The sequence below is a fragment of the Arvicola amphibius genome, chromosome 13 (genome assembly GCF_903992535.2).
Source record: "Arvicola amphibius chromosome 13, mArvAmp1.2, whole genome shotgun sequence".
In the NCBI taxonomy this organism is placed as follows: Eukaryota; Metazoa; Chordata; class Mammalia; order Rodentia; family Cricetidae; genus Arvicola; species Arvicola amphibius.
The window spans coordinates 47,268,675-47,289,989 of record NC_052059.1 but is presented as its reverse complement, the minus strand read 5'-3'; the positions used below and the strand labels follow the sequence as shown (position 1 = coordinate 47,289,989).

Below are 21,315 nucleotides of genomic sequence, written 5' to 3'. Positions count from 1 at the left end.
TGAGTAGTGTAGCATGACCAGCCTATTATTGGGTCTCATGTAAAATTCAAGTACTTATAACTTAAAAACCAGATAAAAGACAAGCATTCCAAGTTCCAGGGCTCTCTGTAACATCTAACAAGAAATCTGAATCGTATCAAGTGTTTTAAATTCAACTAGTGCCAAATAAAGCACCTGTAATTGCTTTAGATATGGCCTTAGTAATTTCAAAATTATGCTTTGCTTTAATCGGAATATAGTAAGGAGTAAGTGCTTACAGTAACACTTGCAATAACTTCTGTGAAGTGAGCAGAGGGGTAAGAGACACTGAAGTACCCTGCATGAAGTACCTACTGCCCAAACAGTTCTCCAAATACTAGAGTAGCAATCAAAAACAAAATCCACCACTTTAACTAACTGCTGGCATATCAGAGTTGTGATTTTTGATTTAAATGTTTCTTAAAACATGGTCTGAGTTACTCAGGCTGGCCTTGGACTCCTGAGTGCAAACATTGCTCCTGCCTCAGGTGGGACTATAGGCACACACTGTCCTAGCTAGCAATGTCATTTATCTGGGTCATAAAAATTGGGGAAAGATTTTAAGATGATAACCCTGGTATAGATTTCTTATGCTTTGCATTTATTTTGAAAATCAATACTTTGTTTTTGTCATTATAGCTCTATTCATGATTACTAGGCTTATTTTACAAGTACCTGGAAGAAAATGTTTTATAACTTCTGTTTAAAAAAAAGTCATTATTTTTACCTAGTGTGACAAGAGGTATGAACATATAACAAGTTTCTTTCCTTACCTGTCAGACCCATTCCAACAACATTCAAATTTGTCAAATATGCAGTCATTTTCATACAGTGAGCAAAGTTTACTTCTGAGGTATTCATGTACCTGGGGAGAAAACATACTTAGTTTATTGCAATCTCTTTTCAAATCAGGAAAATAACTAAAGCTCCATTTAGAGAGTGTGTATACAGAATCACACACCCTCTAATCTTACTTCTAGTCCTTATATACTCTTAGGCAGACATATTTTCCATGGCACAACTAAGGAAAACCACCTTTCCAGGCATTGTAATATACCCTGATAATCTTAACTAAAGCATCTGTGATTATTCAAATTAAGAACATAACACCCCGCCACAGGTTCATATATCTGATGTTTGGTCCAGAATTAGTGTCTATTTAGGAAGGATTAGGTGGTATTGCCTTTATCTGTTGTTTGTTTATTGCAGCTACTGTTCCAAAACCATGCCTGACTGCTTACTGCCCATATTCCCCACCATGACGAAATTGTAAGCAAGGCCCCAATTAAATGACCTCTTCCCCTTTCCCCCCAGGGACAGGGTTTGCTCTGTGTAGCTCTGGCTGTCCTAGGACTCCCTCTGAAAACCAGGTTGCCCTCAAACTCAAGACATCCACCTGCCACTGCCTCCAAAGTACTGGGATTAAAGGTGTGTGCAACCACAACCTGTTTTAAATGCTCTCTTTTGTAAATTGCCTTGGTCATGGTGTCTCTTCACATGAATCAAACAGTAACTGAGACATCTAAGTCAGAAGGTATTTGAAAATGGCAGATAAGACACTAACAAAAGAATGTTGCAGAGGAATTTAATTTTCACTTCTTGACACTCATTACATTACTGCTGGCCTGCTTCCTTCCCTTAAAGTACTACTTTATTTTAAATTCAATATACAGCACAGCAAGGCTTTGGCTTAGTGACACACTGATTTCTCTTGGCTGTCTGTCCCCATCTCCTCACACTCACTTACCAGTATCATTTAAAAATTCAATACTGGGCTATGAGATATGCTTGTCATCAAGCCAGAGTTTGAATCCCAGGATATGCACATTAAAGAGAACTGAATCCTCAAAGTTATTATTCTCTGACTCCCACATGTGTGCTATGCATGCAGACACCACACTCACTCACATACATACATATATGATAAAACATTTGAGAGTCTCTTCCTATTTTTATTCAATATAAAGTCAATAAAAATGTATCTCTTTTTTGAGCTATAGTATTTCACAAAAAGGGTAATTTTGGAAACCATGATGGCTAAACTACAAAGTAAATCTGCTAGTTAAAAGTTAATCAGAAAGCATAGCACATCTCCACACAGATGGTACCAACAACAAAGACATCTCCCAGTGTTTGCTGAGATCAGAGGAAAAAGAAGTGTTCATCGGCCATTCCCTTTTTGCAGAATGAGAACCTTAAGAAGTGACAGCCACCAAGTTGGTATCAAACTTGGGGACTCTATAACAAACCTCTGCATCATGTTCCAGAGTTCTGGGATTTATGTATATATTAGCACACTCAGATCTAAGTTCATTGCAAATGTCCACTTTACTTGAAGTACTAATAAATTTGAGTCATGTCTATGATACTAAGTATTTTAACACTCAGAAACTGAAACTGATATAAGGCCAGGACAGGATTAGTAGACGGAAAGCAAACATCAGAAATAGCCTCCAGTCTCAGAGGCCATCAAGATAACCATACAAATTCAAATGATCTGTTATAATGTGACTTCATCCTCAATGGTTAATCCAATTCTATAGGCAGAACAGCAAGTCAAGTAACATGTAAGGTAGGAACCAAATAGAGCATTCACAATGGTGCAGGGTCTCTCCCCAAACAAAGGGAGACCATGAAACTAGCATCTCAGTGTCAGGCATGGGGAAGACAACCAGTAGCTCTCCTGGACATCGCCAACACTTTGAAAACAAAACACTTTTTCATTCACATTTATTTTGAGAGTTGAAAAATTAGACTCTTGAGGTGTGTGTTTGTCCTACTTTTGTAAGCACCACATATTTCCTAAGGCTGCTCCAGGGCACTGCTTTCTATACCCTGGTCCACAGGCTCTGCTGGCCTGGTCTGTGCTGAACTGTGTACCTCAGTCCCGCCTATCTCTGACATTGGAGACATGGATCAAGGATAGTAGCTCTCTGACAAGGAGAAAATGCTGAACTTACATTCTGCACTGAAGAAACAAATCCAAAAGCCATCGGTCAAGAATTCAGGCCTTTTTAAACTTGAAAATGAGCCAGGAGGTAGATGAGTCATGTTTGGTGAGTCAAATTTAAGCTCTGGTTCACTGTCCTTCTACACTATACACTACCTGGAGTACATTCTCTGCTGAGAGTGTTCGCTAGCTCTGCTCCAGCCCACATGTCTTCTGTACACAAAGCAGCATACCAAGTGGCCAGTATTAAAACACATGAGTAACAAAATTAAGTTCCTCTGCAATCCTAAACGGACAACATACACTTTACACAGGCAGGAAGAGTAACACATCCATACACTTAACACAGGCAACAGTAACATGTTCATGGCTCTCGGAGAGAAATATACCACTCTAAACAACCTGCAAGAAGCACCTCCATACAATGCCCACAGACACACACCCTTCAAAAGAAACAAACTGTGAATACCTGGTATGTCTCCACAGGCCTGTCTTCCATATTCAAGTCCCAAATTTTGACTGACAAATAGTCTCTAGTCATCATATAGCGACCACTATGGCTGAATTTTACATCAGAAATAGAAGAGATGATTTCAGAAAAAAATGACCTGTTGCTGGGATCTTCAGGTTCTTCAAACACTGAAAACAAAGGGGAAAAGAGTTAATATTTGGGACTGGATAAATCATTTTCTAAAATAAATTATTCAAGAGAGGGGAAAATAAAAATCACAGGCTAATTAAAAAAAATTCTGCCAGCTTTGGGGACACATTTCCTTGCAAAATTTCTTAAGAAAATGAATGATTACTACAAAGTGCAGAACCTGATAAGTAGGGTCTGATTTTGCACAGGAAGACGCACGTGGGACATTCTACCTCAGTGCACATCTGCCTCACTGTCTCTATTACTGCCACTCTTGAAAAGCACCTCCCACCTCCCCTATCAAACCTCCAGGTGCCTTACAAAAGGATTTTATCGACTGGTATATATCTGAGCTTTTTTTTAAAAATGCAACCAAAGACAAGAAAATAATTCTATAACTCCATCCCTTTTGATTTTATGTGTATGGTGTGTGTATATATGTGCCTGTATCTAAGTGTATATCATGTGTGTGCAGTGTCAAAGAAAGCCAGAAAAGGATGTTGGATTCCCTAGAACTGGGGCAAACATTTAGACAGTTGTGAGCTGCCATGCTCTTAACTGCTGAGCCATCTCTCAAGCTTCACCCATTTTAGTGCCAAGGTTTTCCCTTTTCCCAACATTTTATAAAGAGAACCTTTCATGGAGGGAAGGGGGCTTCCTAGTTAAGTTCCAAAGGTTAAGGAAAGAGGGATGAGAAAGGAGGAAAAGAAAGCTCTGCTTGAATACACAGTTGGAGAACTTAGCCACACCTCCACCCCCAACATACATTCCAACCCCGTGTGCTTCCTGTAGAATAAGTGAAGTCTCATGAGTCGGGAAGCTACCCACAGACACACAAGCCCGGCAAGAGTCTGAGTAGACCATTTTAAAGAAAGGGCAGACACAGACTTACATTTAGAATGCCTGTCACAGAGTGCAGATGCCCTCATGTCACATAACCGAATAGTTCCTTTACTGCTGCTGTACACGAATGTATTACAGCTGTTGGGATGGAATTCTGCTGCTGTAATCACCTCTGTGAGCTCTTCCATATTGGCAGGCTTGATATCCACAATATCTATACAGCATTTCATTAAGGAATCTCCACTCAGAAAAGAGCAAATAACTAAGATCAAGTATTTCTTCTTAACGACACTCTACTCCTATACAAGCAAACCCAGAAATGTTAAAATGTGTTTTGTATTTTTTTTCTTTTTATTGAGAGGCCTCATCAATTATATAGCCTAGGTTGGCCTGGAACTCCTGGTCTGCCAGCCTCAGTCTGCTTAATGTTGAGACTGTTAAACAGTACTATCACACATGAGCAGTAACAAATCTTTAGATCACTTTCAGGTTTCAATGTTAGTATTTTTGTAATTAAAGCCTTAGGTATCTTACAAGTATAACAAAACACTCAGATTCAATATTCAGGGCACAAAAGAAATTCCCTAGAATTCCATAAATCTATTTTGGAATCAGTTCATATGATACTTCTTTCTATTTTCTCATGAAGGTAACTTTTTCCTCAGTTTTAATTACTTAAAAGAGGGACTGGGAAGATGCCACAAAGATGGAGAGATATTATAAAGCAAAGAACTCAAATACATTAGGGAGAGAAGATAAATCTAATGACAAAATATGATTTCTTTACCAAACACCAAACTAAACAAGTCAAATGGATACTAAAACTCCTGTCTGTAATTTCCAGATGCCAGAGATTAATCCGCAAATCATCCGCTGATAAGTAGGTTTCATAATCACTATTGATAGAAATTGAGTTGATGTGGTAGGTATGGGCATTGGCAAATATTCTCCGTGGACTGGCCTCCACCATTAGATCCATGGGTCTAAACACTGGCACCTGTCAACAAAATATGAAAAACCAGATTCACAAGACCATCAATCTACTTTTGAGAAAACAAAACGTAGAATAGATTAAGAATGAATTTTTTTAAAGCCACTGATGTTGGTTCTGTGTAAGCACCAATATGAACTCCCCAATGTCCAAAACCAAACAGTACTAGCTTATAAGCAGTATTTCTGGTATAAACCAGTACATTTGTGGCTTGAATTAACAAGGCTAAGAAGGAAATGAAAACCCGCTTTCTTATTCTTAGCATCTTTAGCATAAAATTGTAAGATTCTGTCCATTTCTACTCTCTGAGCTTCAAAAAAATTACTCTGCAAAGACTAAGATCCCAATTCTGAAAGCCAGAACCAGTGACAGAATAGTGTTAGACAGTCTACGTGTGTCCTAGCTCTGCCTCTAGTAGTGGTAAGACCTTGGCAGAGCTGTTTCTGTTCTGTTTCAATGAGAAAGATGCAATGTCCCATAAGGAACTGTCCACCAGTGGGGCCAGGAACAGAGGCCATAATGGTATCTGTTTGGAAGCCAGGTTATACAAACACTGACAGAAATCCCATCAAAGGCATTTTCCTTTCTTTGAAGTCAGGGTTTCTTTATAGGCCTGGCTGTCTTCAAACACACACCACATAGACCAGGTTGGACTCAGACTCACAGAGATCCACCTTTCTCTGCCCTGCTGTGCTAGGATTGAGAGTCGTTTTTATTAAGTGCTTACCCGTAATGTAGTGACTGTAGTAGGATCTCTATACCTTCCATCTTCCTCTTTCAAGTTATAGCCTTCTGGTCTTTTGTCTCTTTCACTGATTTTCCATAATTTTATTGTTTTATCTGGGGAAAGAATTAAAAAAGTCTTCAAAAATCCAGAAATTACTTTAATTCTGATAGAAAAGCTATTTAAAGTATGCTATTTAATAATTCATATAAAGGAATTTTTAACTTTCCTACCTACCCCCTTTCTTTTTTTTTTTTTTGGTTTTTCGAGACAGGGTTTCTCTGTGGCTTTGGAGCCTGTCCTGGAACTAGCTCTTGTAGACCAGGCTGGTCTCGAACTCACAGAGATCCGCCTGCCTCTGCCTCCCGAGTGCTGGGATTAAAGGCGTGCGCCACCACCGCCCGGCTCTACCCCCTTTCTTTCGTGAGACAAGGTTTCAGTAGGTACCCCTGACCATCCCAGAACTTGCTATACAGATCAAGCTGGCTTCAAACTCAAAATGTTTTTCCTATCTCTGTCTTCCAGCTGCTGGAATTAAAGGCATGGGTCATCGTGACAGGCTCTTTTATTTTGATTGTAAAAGGGTTTCACTCTGTAAACCAAATTTCCAAGAACTCTTATGAGGCTCAGTTGCTCAGATTAAAAGAGCGCCCCCCCCCCCAAACTACTCTTAACAACACCAAAAAGAATCCATGTGCCTTTTCATCTTCATCAAGTTGAGGTCAGGTCTCTTTCAAAAATACACCTGTTTCATGCGTAAAATAAAGCATGTGTGTGCATACTTGTCCAGTATTCAATGTTAAATGTAGAAAATACACAATGGACTCAACACTGTCTATTCCTGAGCTCAGCTGGCAAGGTCCAGCTCCTTGGATCTCAACCCAATATATCTTATGGAAGACCAGAATCCCTTATGGCATAGAATGATTTCTTTAAGTTTGCCTTTTCTCCTCTCGAATCAGTGATTACCAAAATACAAATGGAGGCCTGGAAAACAGTGTTTAAATGCAAATCCTCACCAGGTAATAGTGCAATAATCCCAGCTCTTGGGAGGCAGAAGCAAGCATATCTCTGTGTGTTTGAGGCCAGCCTGGTCCAGGATAGCCAGAGCTTCACAGAAAAACCCTGCCTTGGTATATGTGTGCACACAAATCCTCTATCCCTTCAAGACAAAAATTCCTATAATTCAAGAATGTATACAATAGCCCATTTAAATTTTTTTTTCATCTTGGAATTAAGTTTAGAAATATACAAAGTTTCAAAGATAGGTGTATTCTCATATACACTTTACCCAGTCTCTCTGATGTCAACGTCTTAAGCAACAATGACATACTTAGATTTAACTAAGTTTCCTACTAACTCCTTTCTTCTGTTCTAGGATTCAAACACCACATGGCATTTAGCCATCAAGCCTCCTCTGTATTTAAATTTGCCCCTTAATTTTGATCGTTTGTCTTTATCTAGAGAGCTGTGAGCAGTGGTCCCTCAATGTTCCTCTCTGGATGTTTGGAAAAACACAATGGTAAGCTCTTATACAAAGGTCTTATAGACTCTATCAGCATAACTTATGGTTGGTAGCTCATGTTGCCAAGCTTCTTCTCCAAGGCACACTGGCACACCTGTTCACTATATTCTTTGGAAATAAAATCTATCCATGTATCGTTTGTAATTATTTACTATGGATTCAGTACGATTATACTTTGTTATAATTCTAAAATCGTATTTTTATTCAAAAGCAAGACATCTCTAATGTTCTTACATAAGCAAAATTGAATATCCTAGCTTTAAAATAGCTCAGAAGCCATTTAAAAGCAGTGAAAGTCAATTGCTAAAGGGAGATATCAGTGACAGTGTGGCCATTTCTACTGCCTACTTACAACCTGATACGAAATGAAATGTAAATATAAACTGTTAGCTTCAGTAACCTACAATCCTAAGCTCTAGTGAAGATCCTGTTTGCAATTCTCTTGTATCTGTTATGTGTTTCCAATGCACTATTTAGTTCATAAACTGACAGTTAAGAAATAGATGCTCAGATACAAGTCATATATATACATACTTTCTTTTCTTCAGAAGATGTAGACATCTGCTTAGAAATCCCCTTCTGAAGATGAAGGTGACAAATCTGCCCCACCCCCTCAGCTGTCTTCCGCCTATTGAAATCCATCAACTGTACAAAAGGTCCAGAAAGGAAACTTGCCAAACTTTCAGATGAGATGAATTAGTTAGTGTTCTTTTTTTACATTTACAAGGGAAAACAAAACAGTAAGAAAAAGCCCTCTAAAGCAAACAAACCATCATGAAAAAGTTGGATATTCTTTTTAGGCACATTTTTTTCTTAACTGTGAAGCTTGTAACTCAGAATATAACTATTTTTATTGTTTCAGTAAAAAGACACACAAAACTGAAGTCCTATGGTTCGGGACAATTGTGCAGGAAGTATAGGTAGGACAACCAGACAGGAAGTAGAGGTGGGTCAATGAGAACAGGAGAATTCTGGGAAGAGGGAAGCTCCCTCTGCAGTCCTGTCCAGACACAGAAGCAAGATGTGACTACACTGCTGAAAAAGGAACTGAGCCATGTGGCTAACGCAGATGAGAATAATGGGCTAATTTAAGTTTTAAGAGTTAATAAGAAACCTGAGCTGATGGGCCAATCAGCTTATGATTAATGTAGACCTCTGTGTGATTTCTTTGGGACTTAACAACTACGGGATCTGGGCAGGACGGAAACCTCAGACAACAGTGCTAGAATAACTACATGGTCTCAGTGTAGTGCTCTGGGGAGCAAGCAAACAGGAAATAAATCACCACAGAAAATCCACTTTTACCTAGCATTTCTGCCCCCACAGCAGGTATTGTGTGAGAAGGACCAAGTCCACAGAAGTACACAATGGAGCGGGATGTTCTAGATCTCAGCAAATGACCATTCATCTCTCAAGCTCTCTTTTTCCTAAAATGTCTCCTCTTGCTATTTCCCTAAACTGCCAACAAATAACTAAATGTTGTATCCCACTTTAAACAAGGACCATACACTGTATGGATGCTGACATCTTCAAAGAGTTGGATGTAACTCAAGTCCTACTCTTTCTATACCTTCTCTTTCCCTTCATACTCAAACACAAACGTTTATAAAATGTTAACCTTTTTAACACTATCATATTGAACCCTATTTTTAAATATATACACTTAACTCCCTGAGGTTATCTTAGTTCTCTTAGAAATCAGCAGTAATGCCCCCCCCAAAACACAAATAAACTGTTCTATCAGGCCTATAGGATCCTGAACTATATTCTGAACATTATTAATCATGGCCCCCATAGGCTCGTATATTTGAATGCTTAATCACTAGGAAATGGCAGTGTTTGAAAGGATTAGAAAGTGTGGCCTTGTTGGGGGAAGTGTGTCGCTGGAGGTAAGCTCTGAAGTTTCAAAATCCATGCTCAGTCTGTTTCTCCTCCATTCGCCCACAAACCCTGGCTTGTTGATCAGGATGTAGCTCTCAAATACTTCTGCAGTACCATACCTGTTGCCACGCTTCCCACCATGGTAACAGACTAAACCTCTGAAACTGTAAACAAACCCCAATTAAATGCTTTCTTTGTAAGAATTACCTTGGTCTTGGCATCTCTTCACACAATAGAACAGTGACTAAAAAGGCCCTTAAATAATATGTAAAAGTAGTATTTTCAAATGTAGGCATCCAGTATTTAGAGATATTCTCCACTGTCTACAGATACAGAATACAGACTACAGGCCCCTGGCCAAGCCATGGGAGTTTCTATTAGCCTCAATCTCAAATGGTCCCCTAAATTAAGGCTCATCACAGTTGAGCATAGTGCCTACACCTATAACCCTCATCTAAAAGCCAAACAAAGGAAATGCTTATTTGGTGACACTTTTGCTAGAAGAGCAAAAAGGCAGTCTATGGAAGCTGCATGTGGACATAGTGAATGATAACTAATGATCGGCAATGAGGTAGGGAGGGAGTCCTGAGCACTCACTGGGCCTCATTACACTACTCTCTCTGCTTGAACTCTTGAAGGCCTATACTTGATCCCTAACTTTAGAAAAGGTAAAAATACAAACTGCCATGAGGTAGGCCTTATGGCCCAAGCTTGTAACCCCAGCCTGGAGAAGCTAAGGCTAGCCTAGGCTAAAATGCAAGACTGTCTCGTTATCTCCCTTGCCTTCTACGTGCAAAGAACCATTCATATGAAAAGACGGAAAAACCGGTGTGTGTGTGTGTGTGTGTGTGTGTGTGTGTGTGTGTGTGTGTTGAATTGGGAGAAAAATAGGTTCCCGAGGTCACAAATACATAGAATCATGAGTGGTAATATTTTATGTGCTGCATTCCCCAGAATTAATATAGTAGACTACAGGGTATAATGTGAATAATCTAAATATTTCCCACTGTGTTATCCTAAGAAGTCATGAGTCTACACTACACAAATAGAAAGGTATAAGTGCTAAGGTTTGCTTCTATTAATAGCTAGATGAGAAAACATGAGATTTCTGCTAACGTGTGTCAGTCTCAAAAAAGTTTTGGTCTAAATTTTTATAGGCCATGCTACCCAGATCTCCAACCACCACCCTCATCTCTTTAATCCGAAGGTCCTAGTATAAACCAAGTCACATTTTAAGTGGTGGTGAGGGAGGATAGAGAATCACTCAACTTGTCATACAGGGTTTCAATTTTTGGCCTCAATTTTACCAAACTCTAAACCCCATTAACAACTTTCCTTGCAGTTAATATGAGAAGATACTTCTTCCAGGCATGTGGCTTTGTAAGAAGAAAGTGATATGCTAATGTAAGCCAAGGAAAGGAACTCTCCCAGAGATCATCCTGGCACAGAAACCGTCCTCTGCACAGTTTAGCAATGAAGAGGAAGGAAATGAACATTTTCTGAACCCTGGTTCTGTGTGCCAAGGTACCACATTACTATGTATTCATAACAGTACTACAACAGACACTGCTGTCTCTATGTCTACAGGTAAGGAATAGTCAATTCAGTATTGTGGATCAGCCCAAGGCCACAAGGCTGAAAGGGGGCTAAACAAAAATTGATAATCTAGAATCTAAAACTTGCTAGTAAACAATAAAAGAAGTGAACATAGTAGAACTTTACGTTCTGTACAGGGAAGGGCTCTGCTAGTGTTTCTTCACAAAGACCTCAAGCAGAAGTCCTCTTGGAAGGGCCTGTATCCTCTACAGGACATGGCCACATGAGTGCCTAAAAACAGAAGATGCACACTTACCATTGGTAGACAATAAAAACTGGGCAGCATTTTTCTGGGGTAACCACCTAATTTTGTTGATCTTCTCTTCTATTTCTAAGCTTTTCAAGTAGTCAAATTCTGGCTCATGGCTCTGGAAGGTGCTGTAAACATTGTATTCTCCTCTGCTATGAGACTGGATTTTGTTCTACAACAGAAAGAAAAATATTTGGACTATATTGAGAAATATATTTAACCATAATCAACTCCAACAGACTCTGAAATTGTCGATTAGCTTACTAGGCAGCTCTATCTTATACGTTATCACACCACTTTCTGTATTTAAAGTCCTTTAAGAAGTAAAAAGGCTTTACAAAGAATAAAAATAAACACTTCATAAGTTCATTCAATAGGCAAAGAGTGAACCAAATAAATACAGACTGGTTCGATTAACTTGTCTACTAAATCTACTAAATAGCCCAGTTATACTATTAAGAAATATGAATACCCACAATAATGGATTCCATGTAAAATGTAAAAATTAGGGAGACAGTGCTCAGAAACAGTTGGCTGAAGCACATTTTGTCTGTTATCTAATGTGATAATTGGTTTTGTCTTTTCTGAAGCCTCCTTTCTGTATTTCAGTGCTGAAAACCCCTTAAAAAAAAGATGCTCTCATAAATCCACAATGTGCCTAACCTAAGAACACTGTTAGGGACAACTCTGCTACCAATCGTGTCTGTCTGTATCAGTGCCCTGGCAATGCCTGCCTGAACCTCTGCTACACAGCCTACTCTCCTGATCTCATCACAGGATCCCTACACCCTGACGCTTATAGTTCACTTAGTGTTAGTCTGCTGACATATCAACTGAAGGGATTAATATGAACACTACTTGAGAAGGGCTTCAGTTAACACCAGCAGTCCAGCAAAAGTGAAAATTATAACCACACAATTAGAAACACTTTCATGAAAACCACTTTTTAAAAAAAATCTTATTCAAAAAAGAACTATTGGAAACGTAAGAAAACAGTTTAATTAAAAATATAATTTTACAAACAGACAATCGTTTTAATGAAAACCAAGTTATCAACTGAAATGTCTGGAGCTATAACCTGTTCCCCATCCATATCAGAAGAAAATTATTAAGACTATCTTCAAAGTCCACGCTTTGGTTTGTTTTCTCTAGTAGAGTAACCAGGACTACTTAGTCAGTTATTCTTGCACACATCAATTATTAGTGAGTGGGTTGACCTATGTTAAGAATGCAGAGCATACCACTAACATACCCAGCTCTGGGGGTATGTTGATGTAAAAGTCAATTTTAGTGTTTGCCCCACTGTCATACTCATATGCCAAATTCCATAAGGTAAATCATTTACTCTGTATATTCAAATATCATGTTAGAAAGAATGCTGACAAACTTCCACCTAAATTTATCCAACCAGCATCATATGAAATAATAAACGAGACTATAATTACAGTAGTGAATATTGTTTTAGTTTTTATATCATATTTAAACAAGAAACAATGGTATATAGTACTATCTAAATCTTAAAGGGGATAGTTAGCAGAATCTGGAGTGTTGGAAGGATACACTTCAAGTACACAATGTACAGAATAAGGAGAAACTACAAACTGCATTAAAAAAAAATGCAAACCTATGAAACCAAAATTCTCAGAAACAGAACCAAAATACTATTCTACAGACTGTTCAAGAATCACACAGGTCCACAGAGAAGACCCTGTCCTAACAAGACTCAGAGCGGCATAAGGAAGGAGGCGGCACACTGCACAAGGACAAGAATAGATGCAAACAAGGCACATATGCCAGGAGGCAGGCTTGGACTCTGACCATAGCAGCCTTGCTGTGTAGCATCAGGTCTACTGGCAACTCAGTCCCTATCACGAGTCATAAGACATATTGCAGAGACAAAAATAAGCAAGTATACCATAATTCTAGAACAACTCTGTTTTCTACCTGCCACACGTTAACCACTGGCCTCACACTAAGCACCTACAATATGGCTACTAAAATCAAAGGAAAATTCATTCACTCACTTCTTCATTCACTCCAGTTTTGCTAATATAAACCAGGAGAGCCTCAAACCTGAAATTCTCCCACACCAGCCTTCCATGTGGTGGATTACAGGTTTGCATTTCAACTCTTGGACGGGATTAATGTCTTGCTAGTACATTCATTCATTCATTTTCTAGCTTTTAAAAATGGATTTATTGTTTATTTGCATGAACATCTACACCGCTGAAAAATCCAAGCCCATTCATTTCTACATCTTACATACTCGAGCATTTCTAAGACCACATCCCCACTGGAGCAGGAGAACACAGTGATGAGAATCTCAGGAAGAGGCCTTGGGAATATTAGCAGCCTCATTACCACAGCCCTAGCTATCATGTGTTATTTTCACTTTATTTCACCGCCATGACGACAGGGAACTTATCTATTCTTTAATAAACTTAACTGAAAATGGCCATATAACCAGTGGCTATATACTGCATACAGCTATACTTAGAGAAGAATCTTGTTTTAAAAGGCACAGAAAATATTCTCAAAAGATGAGAAAATTTTTTCAGTTATGAAGAGATAATACAGGAGACATTCACAACAGACAGACAACCAGAAAAGAAAATCCCTCATCAAACCATAATTCAAATACCAAATAAAGAAAATGAAGAATCTCAGCAGCAAGAACGAAAACATAAACATATGGAGGCAGGCCCATCAGAGTAACAGCAGAACAGCAACTGACACTTGCAAAGCCAGGTCTCAGTTCTAAAAGTAACAAATGCCAACCCAGACTACTACATCCAGCAAAACAATCTGTCATAACAGAATGAAAAATAAAAATCTTTCCCACAATTAAAATAAACTAAGCTGGGCTGAAGAGATGGCTCAGGGGTTATGAGCACTTCTAGAGGTCCTGAGTTCTAGTTCAGGTAACCACATGGTGGCTCACAACCATCTGTGAGATCTGGCACCCTCTTCTGGCGTGCAGGCATACACACAGACAGAAGAAAAAAAGGGAAGGAGGAAAGGAAGGAGGGAGGGAAGAAGGCAGGCTAAAGCAATGTATGACAAGGTCAGCTTTACAGAAGATATCTAAAGGGAGAGAAAAAGCAAGCCCATCTACAAGGACACAGGAAGAATAAGCAACACTACAGTAATAGTTAAAACAAGATGAAAAAAGCACTACACACACACACACCAAAATACATGCCTTTTCATAACGATTCTGAATATTAATGATCTCAATTCTCCCATCAAAAGCCACAGAATATGACTGAATAAAAAAAAAAATCAGAGCCGGGCAGTGGTGGCCCACGCCTTTAATCCCAGCACTCGGGAGGCAGAGGCAGGCAGATCTCTGTGAGTTCGAGACCTAGTTCCAGGACAGGCTCTAAAGCTGCAGAGAAACCCTGTCTCGAAAAACCAACCCCCCCCCCCAAAAAAAACAGGTGTCATCTATTTGTTGACCCCAAGAAATGAAACTCACCACAAAAAATCACCTTAAGATGAAACAATGGTAAAGGTATTCCAAGCAAGCACAAGCAGGTGTCACTAAAGCTGATAAAAATGGGCTTCAAGCCAGGTGGTGGTGGCATGTGCCTTTAATACCAGCACTTGGGAGGCAGGGGAAGGCAGATATCTGAATTCGAGGCCAGCCTGGTCTACAAGAGCTAGTTCCAGGACAAGCTCCAAATTTACAGAGAAATCCTGTCTTGAAAAACAAACAAAAATGCCAGGCTTCAAACCTCAGCTACTAAGAAAAGATAAAAGGCCACTTCACACTGACTGGAAGACAAGCCATCAAGTGGACAGTGTGATTCTAAACATATGCCCAAACACAATTGCACACCCAACTTCCTAAAACTACAGACGTGAAGCCACAGACTAACCTTAGCACAACAGTCACTACTTCAATGACCCACTTTCCCCAACTGAAAACAGAAAAACAGCACAGATCAAATGAACTCAATAGACATCTACAGAACATTCAGTCCATACAAACACTGTAGGATATAGTTTCTCAGGAGCCCATGGAACTTTCCTTAAAAACTGATCACCTCTCTGTTTCAGACAGGAAGCAAGTCTTAACAAACACAGGAAAACAAAAACAACTCATTGCTTTCTATTTGATCACAATGAAAATTTGATCACTATTTGATCACTCATGAAAATTAAGTAGCACTCTAAAATCAAGAATAAAAGCATTTCTAGGGTCAAATAAAAAATGGGGCATAATGTCCCACAAGCCTTGCACCAGAGAGATGGCAAACAATCTCCACTAGCCATGAAACCCCGCTAGGCCATATCCGGAGTTAGCCTTATATAAGATAAGCCTTAAGCCATCATTTGTGTTACAGATACCTTTCGTTGCCCTCTGTGAATCTTGTCTGGATAGAAAGCCAATGCAAAACTTGGTTTAGAGGGAACCAGGAAAACCGTGTTACCTCATGAATCAGATATTTGCACTTGGCACTGTATTTTTGTAAGCTTCATTATGTTTTGAGATATGGAAATTAAAGTGTAAACACAAGGAAAAATAAGAATTTCAAAGGGCTAGGGAAAGTGCTTCCATTCACAGAGACTAAGCCCCTATAGCTGCAGAAGCTAAGTTAATTCTCAAGAGTCTGAGTCTTCATTTCACGGACCCGCATGAACCCACACCCCCACACCACAATACCCATGGCAAAAAAAATGAAAACATTAACATATCCAAATTTGTGATACGACGAAGACGGTCTCAGGAGGTTAGGTTAAGTTTAGAGATCTAGGCACCTACATTAACAAGTTAAAGAAATGGCTCAATAATGCTGGGAAAAGAACAAGTCAGCAGGTGGAAAGAAATGGTGACGATCAGAGCATAAATCAGCGAAATGAAAACAAAACACCATCAACTAAAGAGCTAGTTCTTTAAAAGACAGGCAGATGCACCCCTAGACAAACTAACCAAAAGACCCAAATTAATAAATTTAGAAATGAAAAGAATCCATTACAGTGATGCCAATGAAATTCAGAAACCTTTTAAGTCTTACCTAAGAAAACATACAGTCGATAACTTAGAAAAGTCTCAAAGAAGTAGAAGAATTATTAGATGACTGACTGTTCTACCAAATAGATGAGATGAACAAGTTTAAACACATCTACGAGGAGCAGTGAGACTGAAGCAGTAATTGAAAAGCCCAACAAGGGACTAGGAGAGAACTCTCAAGTTGTCCCTTGACCTCCACAAGTGCATATAGCATATGTACACACACACCCAGAAACATATATAAATGAACGAATAATATCTGTCCAGATTGTTGGCACATACCTTTCAGTAGGCAGAGATAGCCAGATTACATAGTGATACCCATTTTGTGTCAAGGTGCTTAAAAAAAAAGTCTCCCAAACAACATATGCCCAGGGCCAGCCAGATGGATTCACTGGAGAATTTTGCTTCTCTAACTATTCCATAAAATAGAAAAAGGAAGGCACGGTACTTTAACCTTTTTATTATATTAGTATCACCTTGACACCAAAATTGTAACCCAGACCAACTACCCTGATGATATAAATCAGTAAATGTTATTAACTGGATTAAAGGACAGAAATCATAAGGCCATCAAAAGAGATACAGAAAGGGCTTTTGACAAATTTCAACTTCCCTTCAACTAAAAGTCCTGAAGATAACTGGAATAGAAAGAATCTATCGCAACATAATACAGGCTATATAATACACACCTATAACCAACATTAAATGGGGGAAAACCTTAAAAGTATTTACAATAAAATCAGGAATAAGACACTCCTATTCAATACAGAGATGGAATTCTTACCTAGGGCAATATGACAGGAGAACCTGGGGCTCAGGGATTAAAAGCACTGGCTCCTCTTCTAAAGGATCCACATCCAGTCCCCAGCTCTGTAACTTCATATCCAGAAGATCTAATGCCCTCTTCTAAGCTCCACAGGCATCACGTATATACATGATACATAGACAAACCACCTATAAACAGGGGCTGGAGAGATGGCTCAGTGGTTAAGAGCACTGGCTGTTCTTCCAGAAGTCCTGAGTTCAATTCCCAGCAACCACATGGTGGCTCACTACCACCTGTATTGGGATCTGGTGCAGTGCAGGTATACCTGCAGACAAGAGCACTCATAAATAAATAAATAAATAAATAAATAAATAAATAAATAAATAAATAAATAAATAAATGAAACTCCAAAGAAAAGTAGAAAAAAGACAAGAGGACCAAATAAAAAGAATATAAAAGGACAGAAAAAGTCAAAGTATCTCCATTTGCCGAAGATTCTATATCTAAGAGACTCGAAAATCTCCCCTAGAATTCTCAGATCTGATAAACACTTTGTGCAAAGTGGCAGGATACTAAATTAACACATACAAAGCAAGGACAAGCGTACTCAGAAAGAAAGCAACAACCCCTCTCAATTGCTAACACCAAGGATGTATGAAAAAGTTCCAGAACTACTTTGTGGGCTAATTTAAAAATGTAATTTTAATCAAGAATGAGTTTGAAGGATAGTGCCATGCATAAATGGACAATGCTGCTTCCAGAAAATATGTTATGAAATGAAAATCTCAATTCAAGGGCTGGGTTATCTCCCTACAAGTCATTAGTTGGGGAGGTCCCAGAAGCACCCAAAACACAGGCAACTGTCACTGCTCTTCGTTATCCACCATAACTAGATGGAAAGATCCTACTGCCAGAACACCACCGACTAATTGCAGGACACAGAAATGAATAGGAACTGATAGAAAAACTTCCCTGCTTCCTTACAGGAGAGGTGCTACACAGGCTGCTGGGGAATAAAAGATAACAGTATATTTGGGTTTTGCTAGTTTTTTGGTTTTTTTTTTTTTTTTTGAGATTTTTCGAGACAGGGTTTCTCTGTAGTTTTGGTGACTGAACTAGCTCTTGTAGACCAGGCCTGCCTCTGCCTCCCGAGTGCTGGGATTAAAGGCATGAGCCACCACTGCCCGGCAACATCAGTGTTCTTAACCAGCACTGGGCCTTGCATACTATACCACCAACCTTAACAAACAAGATATGTCTACTTACCACAATGTCGTGGCTGTTTTACAGGTAACCAACTACTCTGCAGTTGAATTTAAGGTCTGTGCCACAGGAGGTGATTCATGCCTGGTGCTGTAAACTTGGCCAGAGACCCATAGTTTGGAAGGTTATAGGCTGAAGGTGGGAGGTCGGGGGTGGTTCTACTGTGCTGTTTGGCTAAATGCTCATGCTGTCAAACAGCCTTCTAAATGTTTGTGCTTACACCCATAATTTGTTACACTCTCAACTTTGGTCAGAGAAGCTTTTTGCAGAGCGCAGAATAATATAGACTAGCTGTTGTGAAATATTATTTAAAAATGTGTTACATTTGTTTATGCTATGGAACATTTGTTTAATAATGCAAAGATATGTTGCATTCTTTTATATGGCATTTGTTTTAACTCTGAAGCAGTGTTATTTTGCCTGTTTAAAACACCAGATTAGTCCAATAAAGAGCTGAATGGCCAATACCTTGGCAGGAAAGGATAGGTGGGGCTGGCAGGCAGAGAGAAATCTGAAAGACGAAGAAGGGAGAGGAGGAGGATTCAAGGGTCCATCATCCAGCTACACAGCCAGCCATGGAGTAAGAAGAAAGGAAAGGTATACAGAAACAAAGATAAAAGCCCAGAGCAAAAGGTACACGGGATAATTTCAGTTAAGAAAAGTCGGCAAGACACAAGCTAAGCTAAGGCCAGGAATTGATAAGTAAGAATAAGACTCCGTGTGTGATTTATTTGGGAGCTGTATAGCGGGTCCCAAGAGAAAAGAGTAAAAGAACAACTTATTACAATTAGTAACTGATTAAAAGGACTGTGAGTTTCAGCCATAAATATATTAACTCCACACACCTATCCTCGCCTTAATAAACATCCCAGAAAAGATGGAAAAAACATAAGAGCCAGAAGTTGGGGAAGAATGCCATGAAATGTTTTCTGGACATGATCAGACCACTGTACCAAGTAAATTCACAGCAGAAGTGGTGGTTACCTGCACAAGATTTAAACAAGCAGTCAGCATTCCAGCACAGATGAGACAGGACACTTACGTTCTACCTCTAGCTGAAGATCTACTGGCAGCTGGTGAATGCTGGGGGAGGGAGGAATCAGTTTTCTTTCTGGATATAGCCAGTGGTAGGGTGCACAGAATTCAGTGGATGGCCCCACACACTAACTGGACTTTGGGCTTATAAAATAAGGAAGGAAGATAAAGGAGGAGACAGACAGGATGGGTCAGAGGGAGCCTGAGGGAAGAGTGCAAGGTAGAAATGTTCAAAAATATGTATGCAAGAATGAAACTCAAGAAATAAACAAAAAACATTGGTTAAAAAGAAAGAATCCAATAAGGTGTAGTGGTGCACACCTTTAATCCCAGCACTTGGGATGCAGAGGCAGAAGGATTTCTTTGACTTCAAGGCCAGCCTGGTCTACAGCTAGGTCAGCTAGAGTGTCAGTTAAGAAAAGACCCTGCCTCAAAAGAAAACAAAGAACCCAGTTACTCCAACTGCTCACCACCTCACCTGAGCATCCATGGAAACAACAAACCCATTACAAATCAAAAGGCAGCTAGCTGTCCAGTCTTCTAAACCTATACTGTTAGCATCAAGAAAGGAAACTTTCAGATATCTTCTTTGATGTCAAAACCTATTTAAACTTGTAAAAACGGATTAGGAAGATGGGTCATCTATTTCAGGATACACCTATGTTGAACCATGGTTGAACACACTATGGCTGTGATTGCCTCAAGGAAAGCTCTTTACTTTTGTGCCTCAATTTCCCTACTAAAATAAGCAATATGACTTTGTTATAGAACTTTTGAGGATTTAACTTAAAAATTAGGAAAAGATTATCTTACTTTATATGAATCCCTCAGATCTTGCACATACTCATAAACACAGAGACCCAAATTTATCCCATAAGACACAGCTTAAAGTATGCAAAATTAATTAGCAGAAGTATCTCGATTAATACCAACAAGATAAAGTTTCAGATGGAAAATCACCACTATTACGTAACCTATAATTTAAAAACATATTTCATACTAAGTAATTCTGAAAATGCATATTAACCAATAAATTATTTTCTTATCATGGGGTCATTACCAAAAAGTTAGCAATTCTGCTTATTCATTTGTACAACTACTTAATTTCAAAAAGCACTTTAGAATCTTCACAGAATTTTTAGAAAATTTCTTTTCTTAAAAGAATATTAGTCAGCTGGGCGGTGGCAGCACACGCCTTTAATCTCAGCACTCAGGAGGCAGAGGCAGGCGGATCTCCATGAGTTGGAGCCCAGCCTGGTCTACAAGAGCTAACTAGGACAGGCTCCAAAAACTCAAAGAGAAACCCTGTCTCGGGGGGGAAAAAAAAAAGTCATTTCTTTCTATTGTGGGTGTGCCACATAAAAAAAAACCTAGAGGAACCTGTCAGTGTCTGTCTTCTCCTCCTGTCATGTGAGTCCTGAGGATCAAGCTGCCAGTCAACAAGCTTGGCTGAAGGACCTATACTCACTAAGCTGTCTCACCAGGCTGAAACTACTCTCTAACATGGATTTCTGGGCCATTTCCTAACATACTTATACTATTTAAACAATTTCCTGTAAGTATCACTATCACTGGGGCTTTTAGAAAGATTTTAGAATACTTTGAAAACTAACAAACTCACATAAAAGCAATCATTTGCCCCACTTTGTCCTAAATTCTCACCTTTTTATATCTGATTTGACTTCTATAACAATTTAACACTTACAAAAGGTGGAAATGACTTCACGCAAAATATTTCCCAGTTAGCTTTTAGCTGACAACTTCCATTTTAAAGTAGCAGTGACACAGTGACCTCAGTAAGGAATCTAAACCC

The 21,315-nt window shown here is 39.1% G+C and overlaps 1 protein-coding gene across 2 annotated transcripts in view; it reads right to left on the bottom strand.

Annotated features, from left to right (window-relative positions):
* Ppp2r2a (protein phosphatase 2 regulatory subunit Balpha) overlaps positions 1 to 21,315 on the bottom strand; it is a 59,740-nt gene that overhangs the window by 2,071 nt on the left and 36,354 nt on the right. Inside the window, exons 4-9 of one of the 2 annotated variants that reach the window (XM_038309922.2) lie at positions 11,425 to 11,590; positions 6,170 to 6,282; positions 5,271 to 5,448; positions 4,501 to 4,665; positions 3,438 to 3,607; positions 792 to 883 (exon numbers count right to left, since the gene is read on the bottom strand). In XM_038309922.2, the coding sequence (XP_038165850.1) occupies positions 792 to 883; positions 3,438 to 3,607; positions 4,501 to 4,665; positions 5,271 to 5,448; positions 6,170 to 6,282; positions 11,425 to 11,590 (884 nt within the window). The remainder of the gene's footprint in view (positions 1 to 791; positions 884 to 3,437; positions 3,608 to 4,500; positions 4,666 to 5,270; positions 5,449 to 6,169; positions 6,283 to 11,424; positions 11,591 to 21,315) is intronic. The other variant, XM_038309923.2, reaches the window with a different exon arrangement.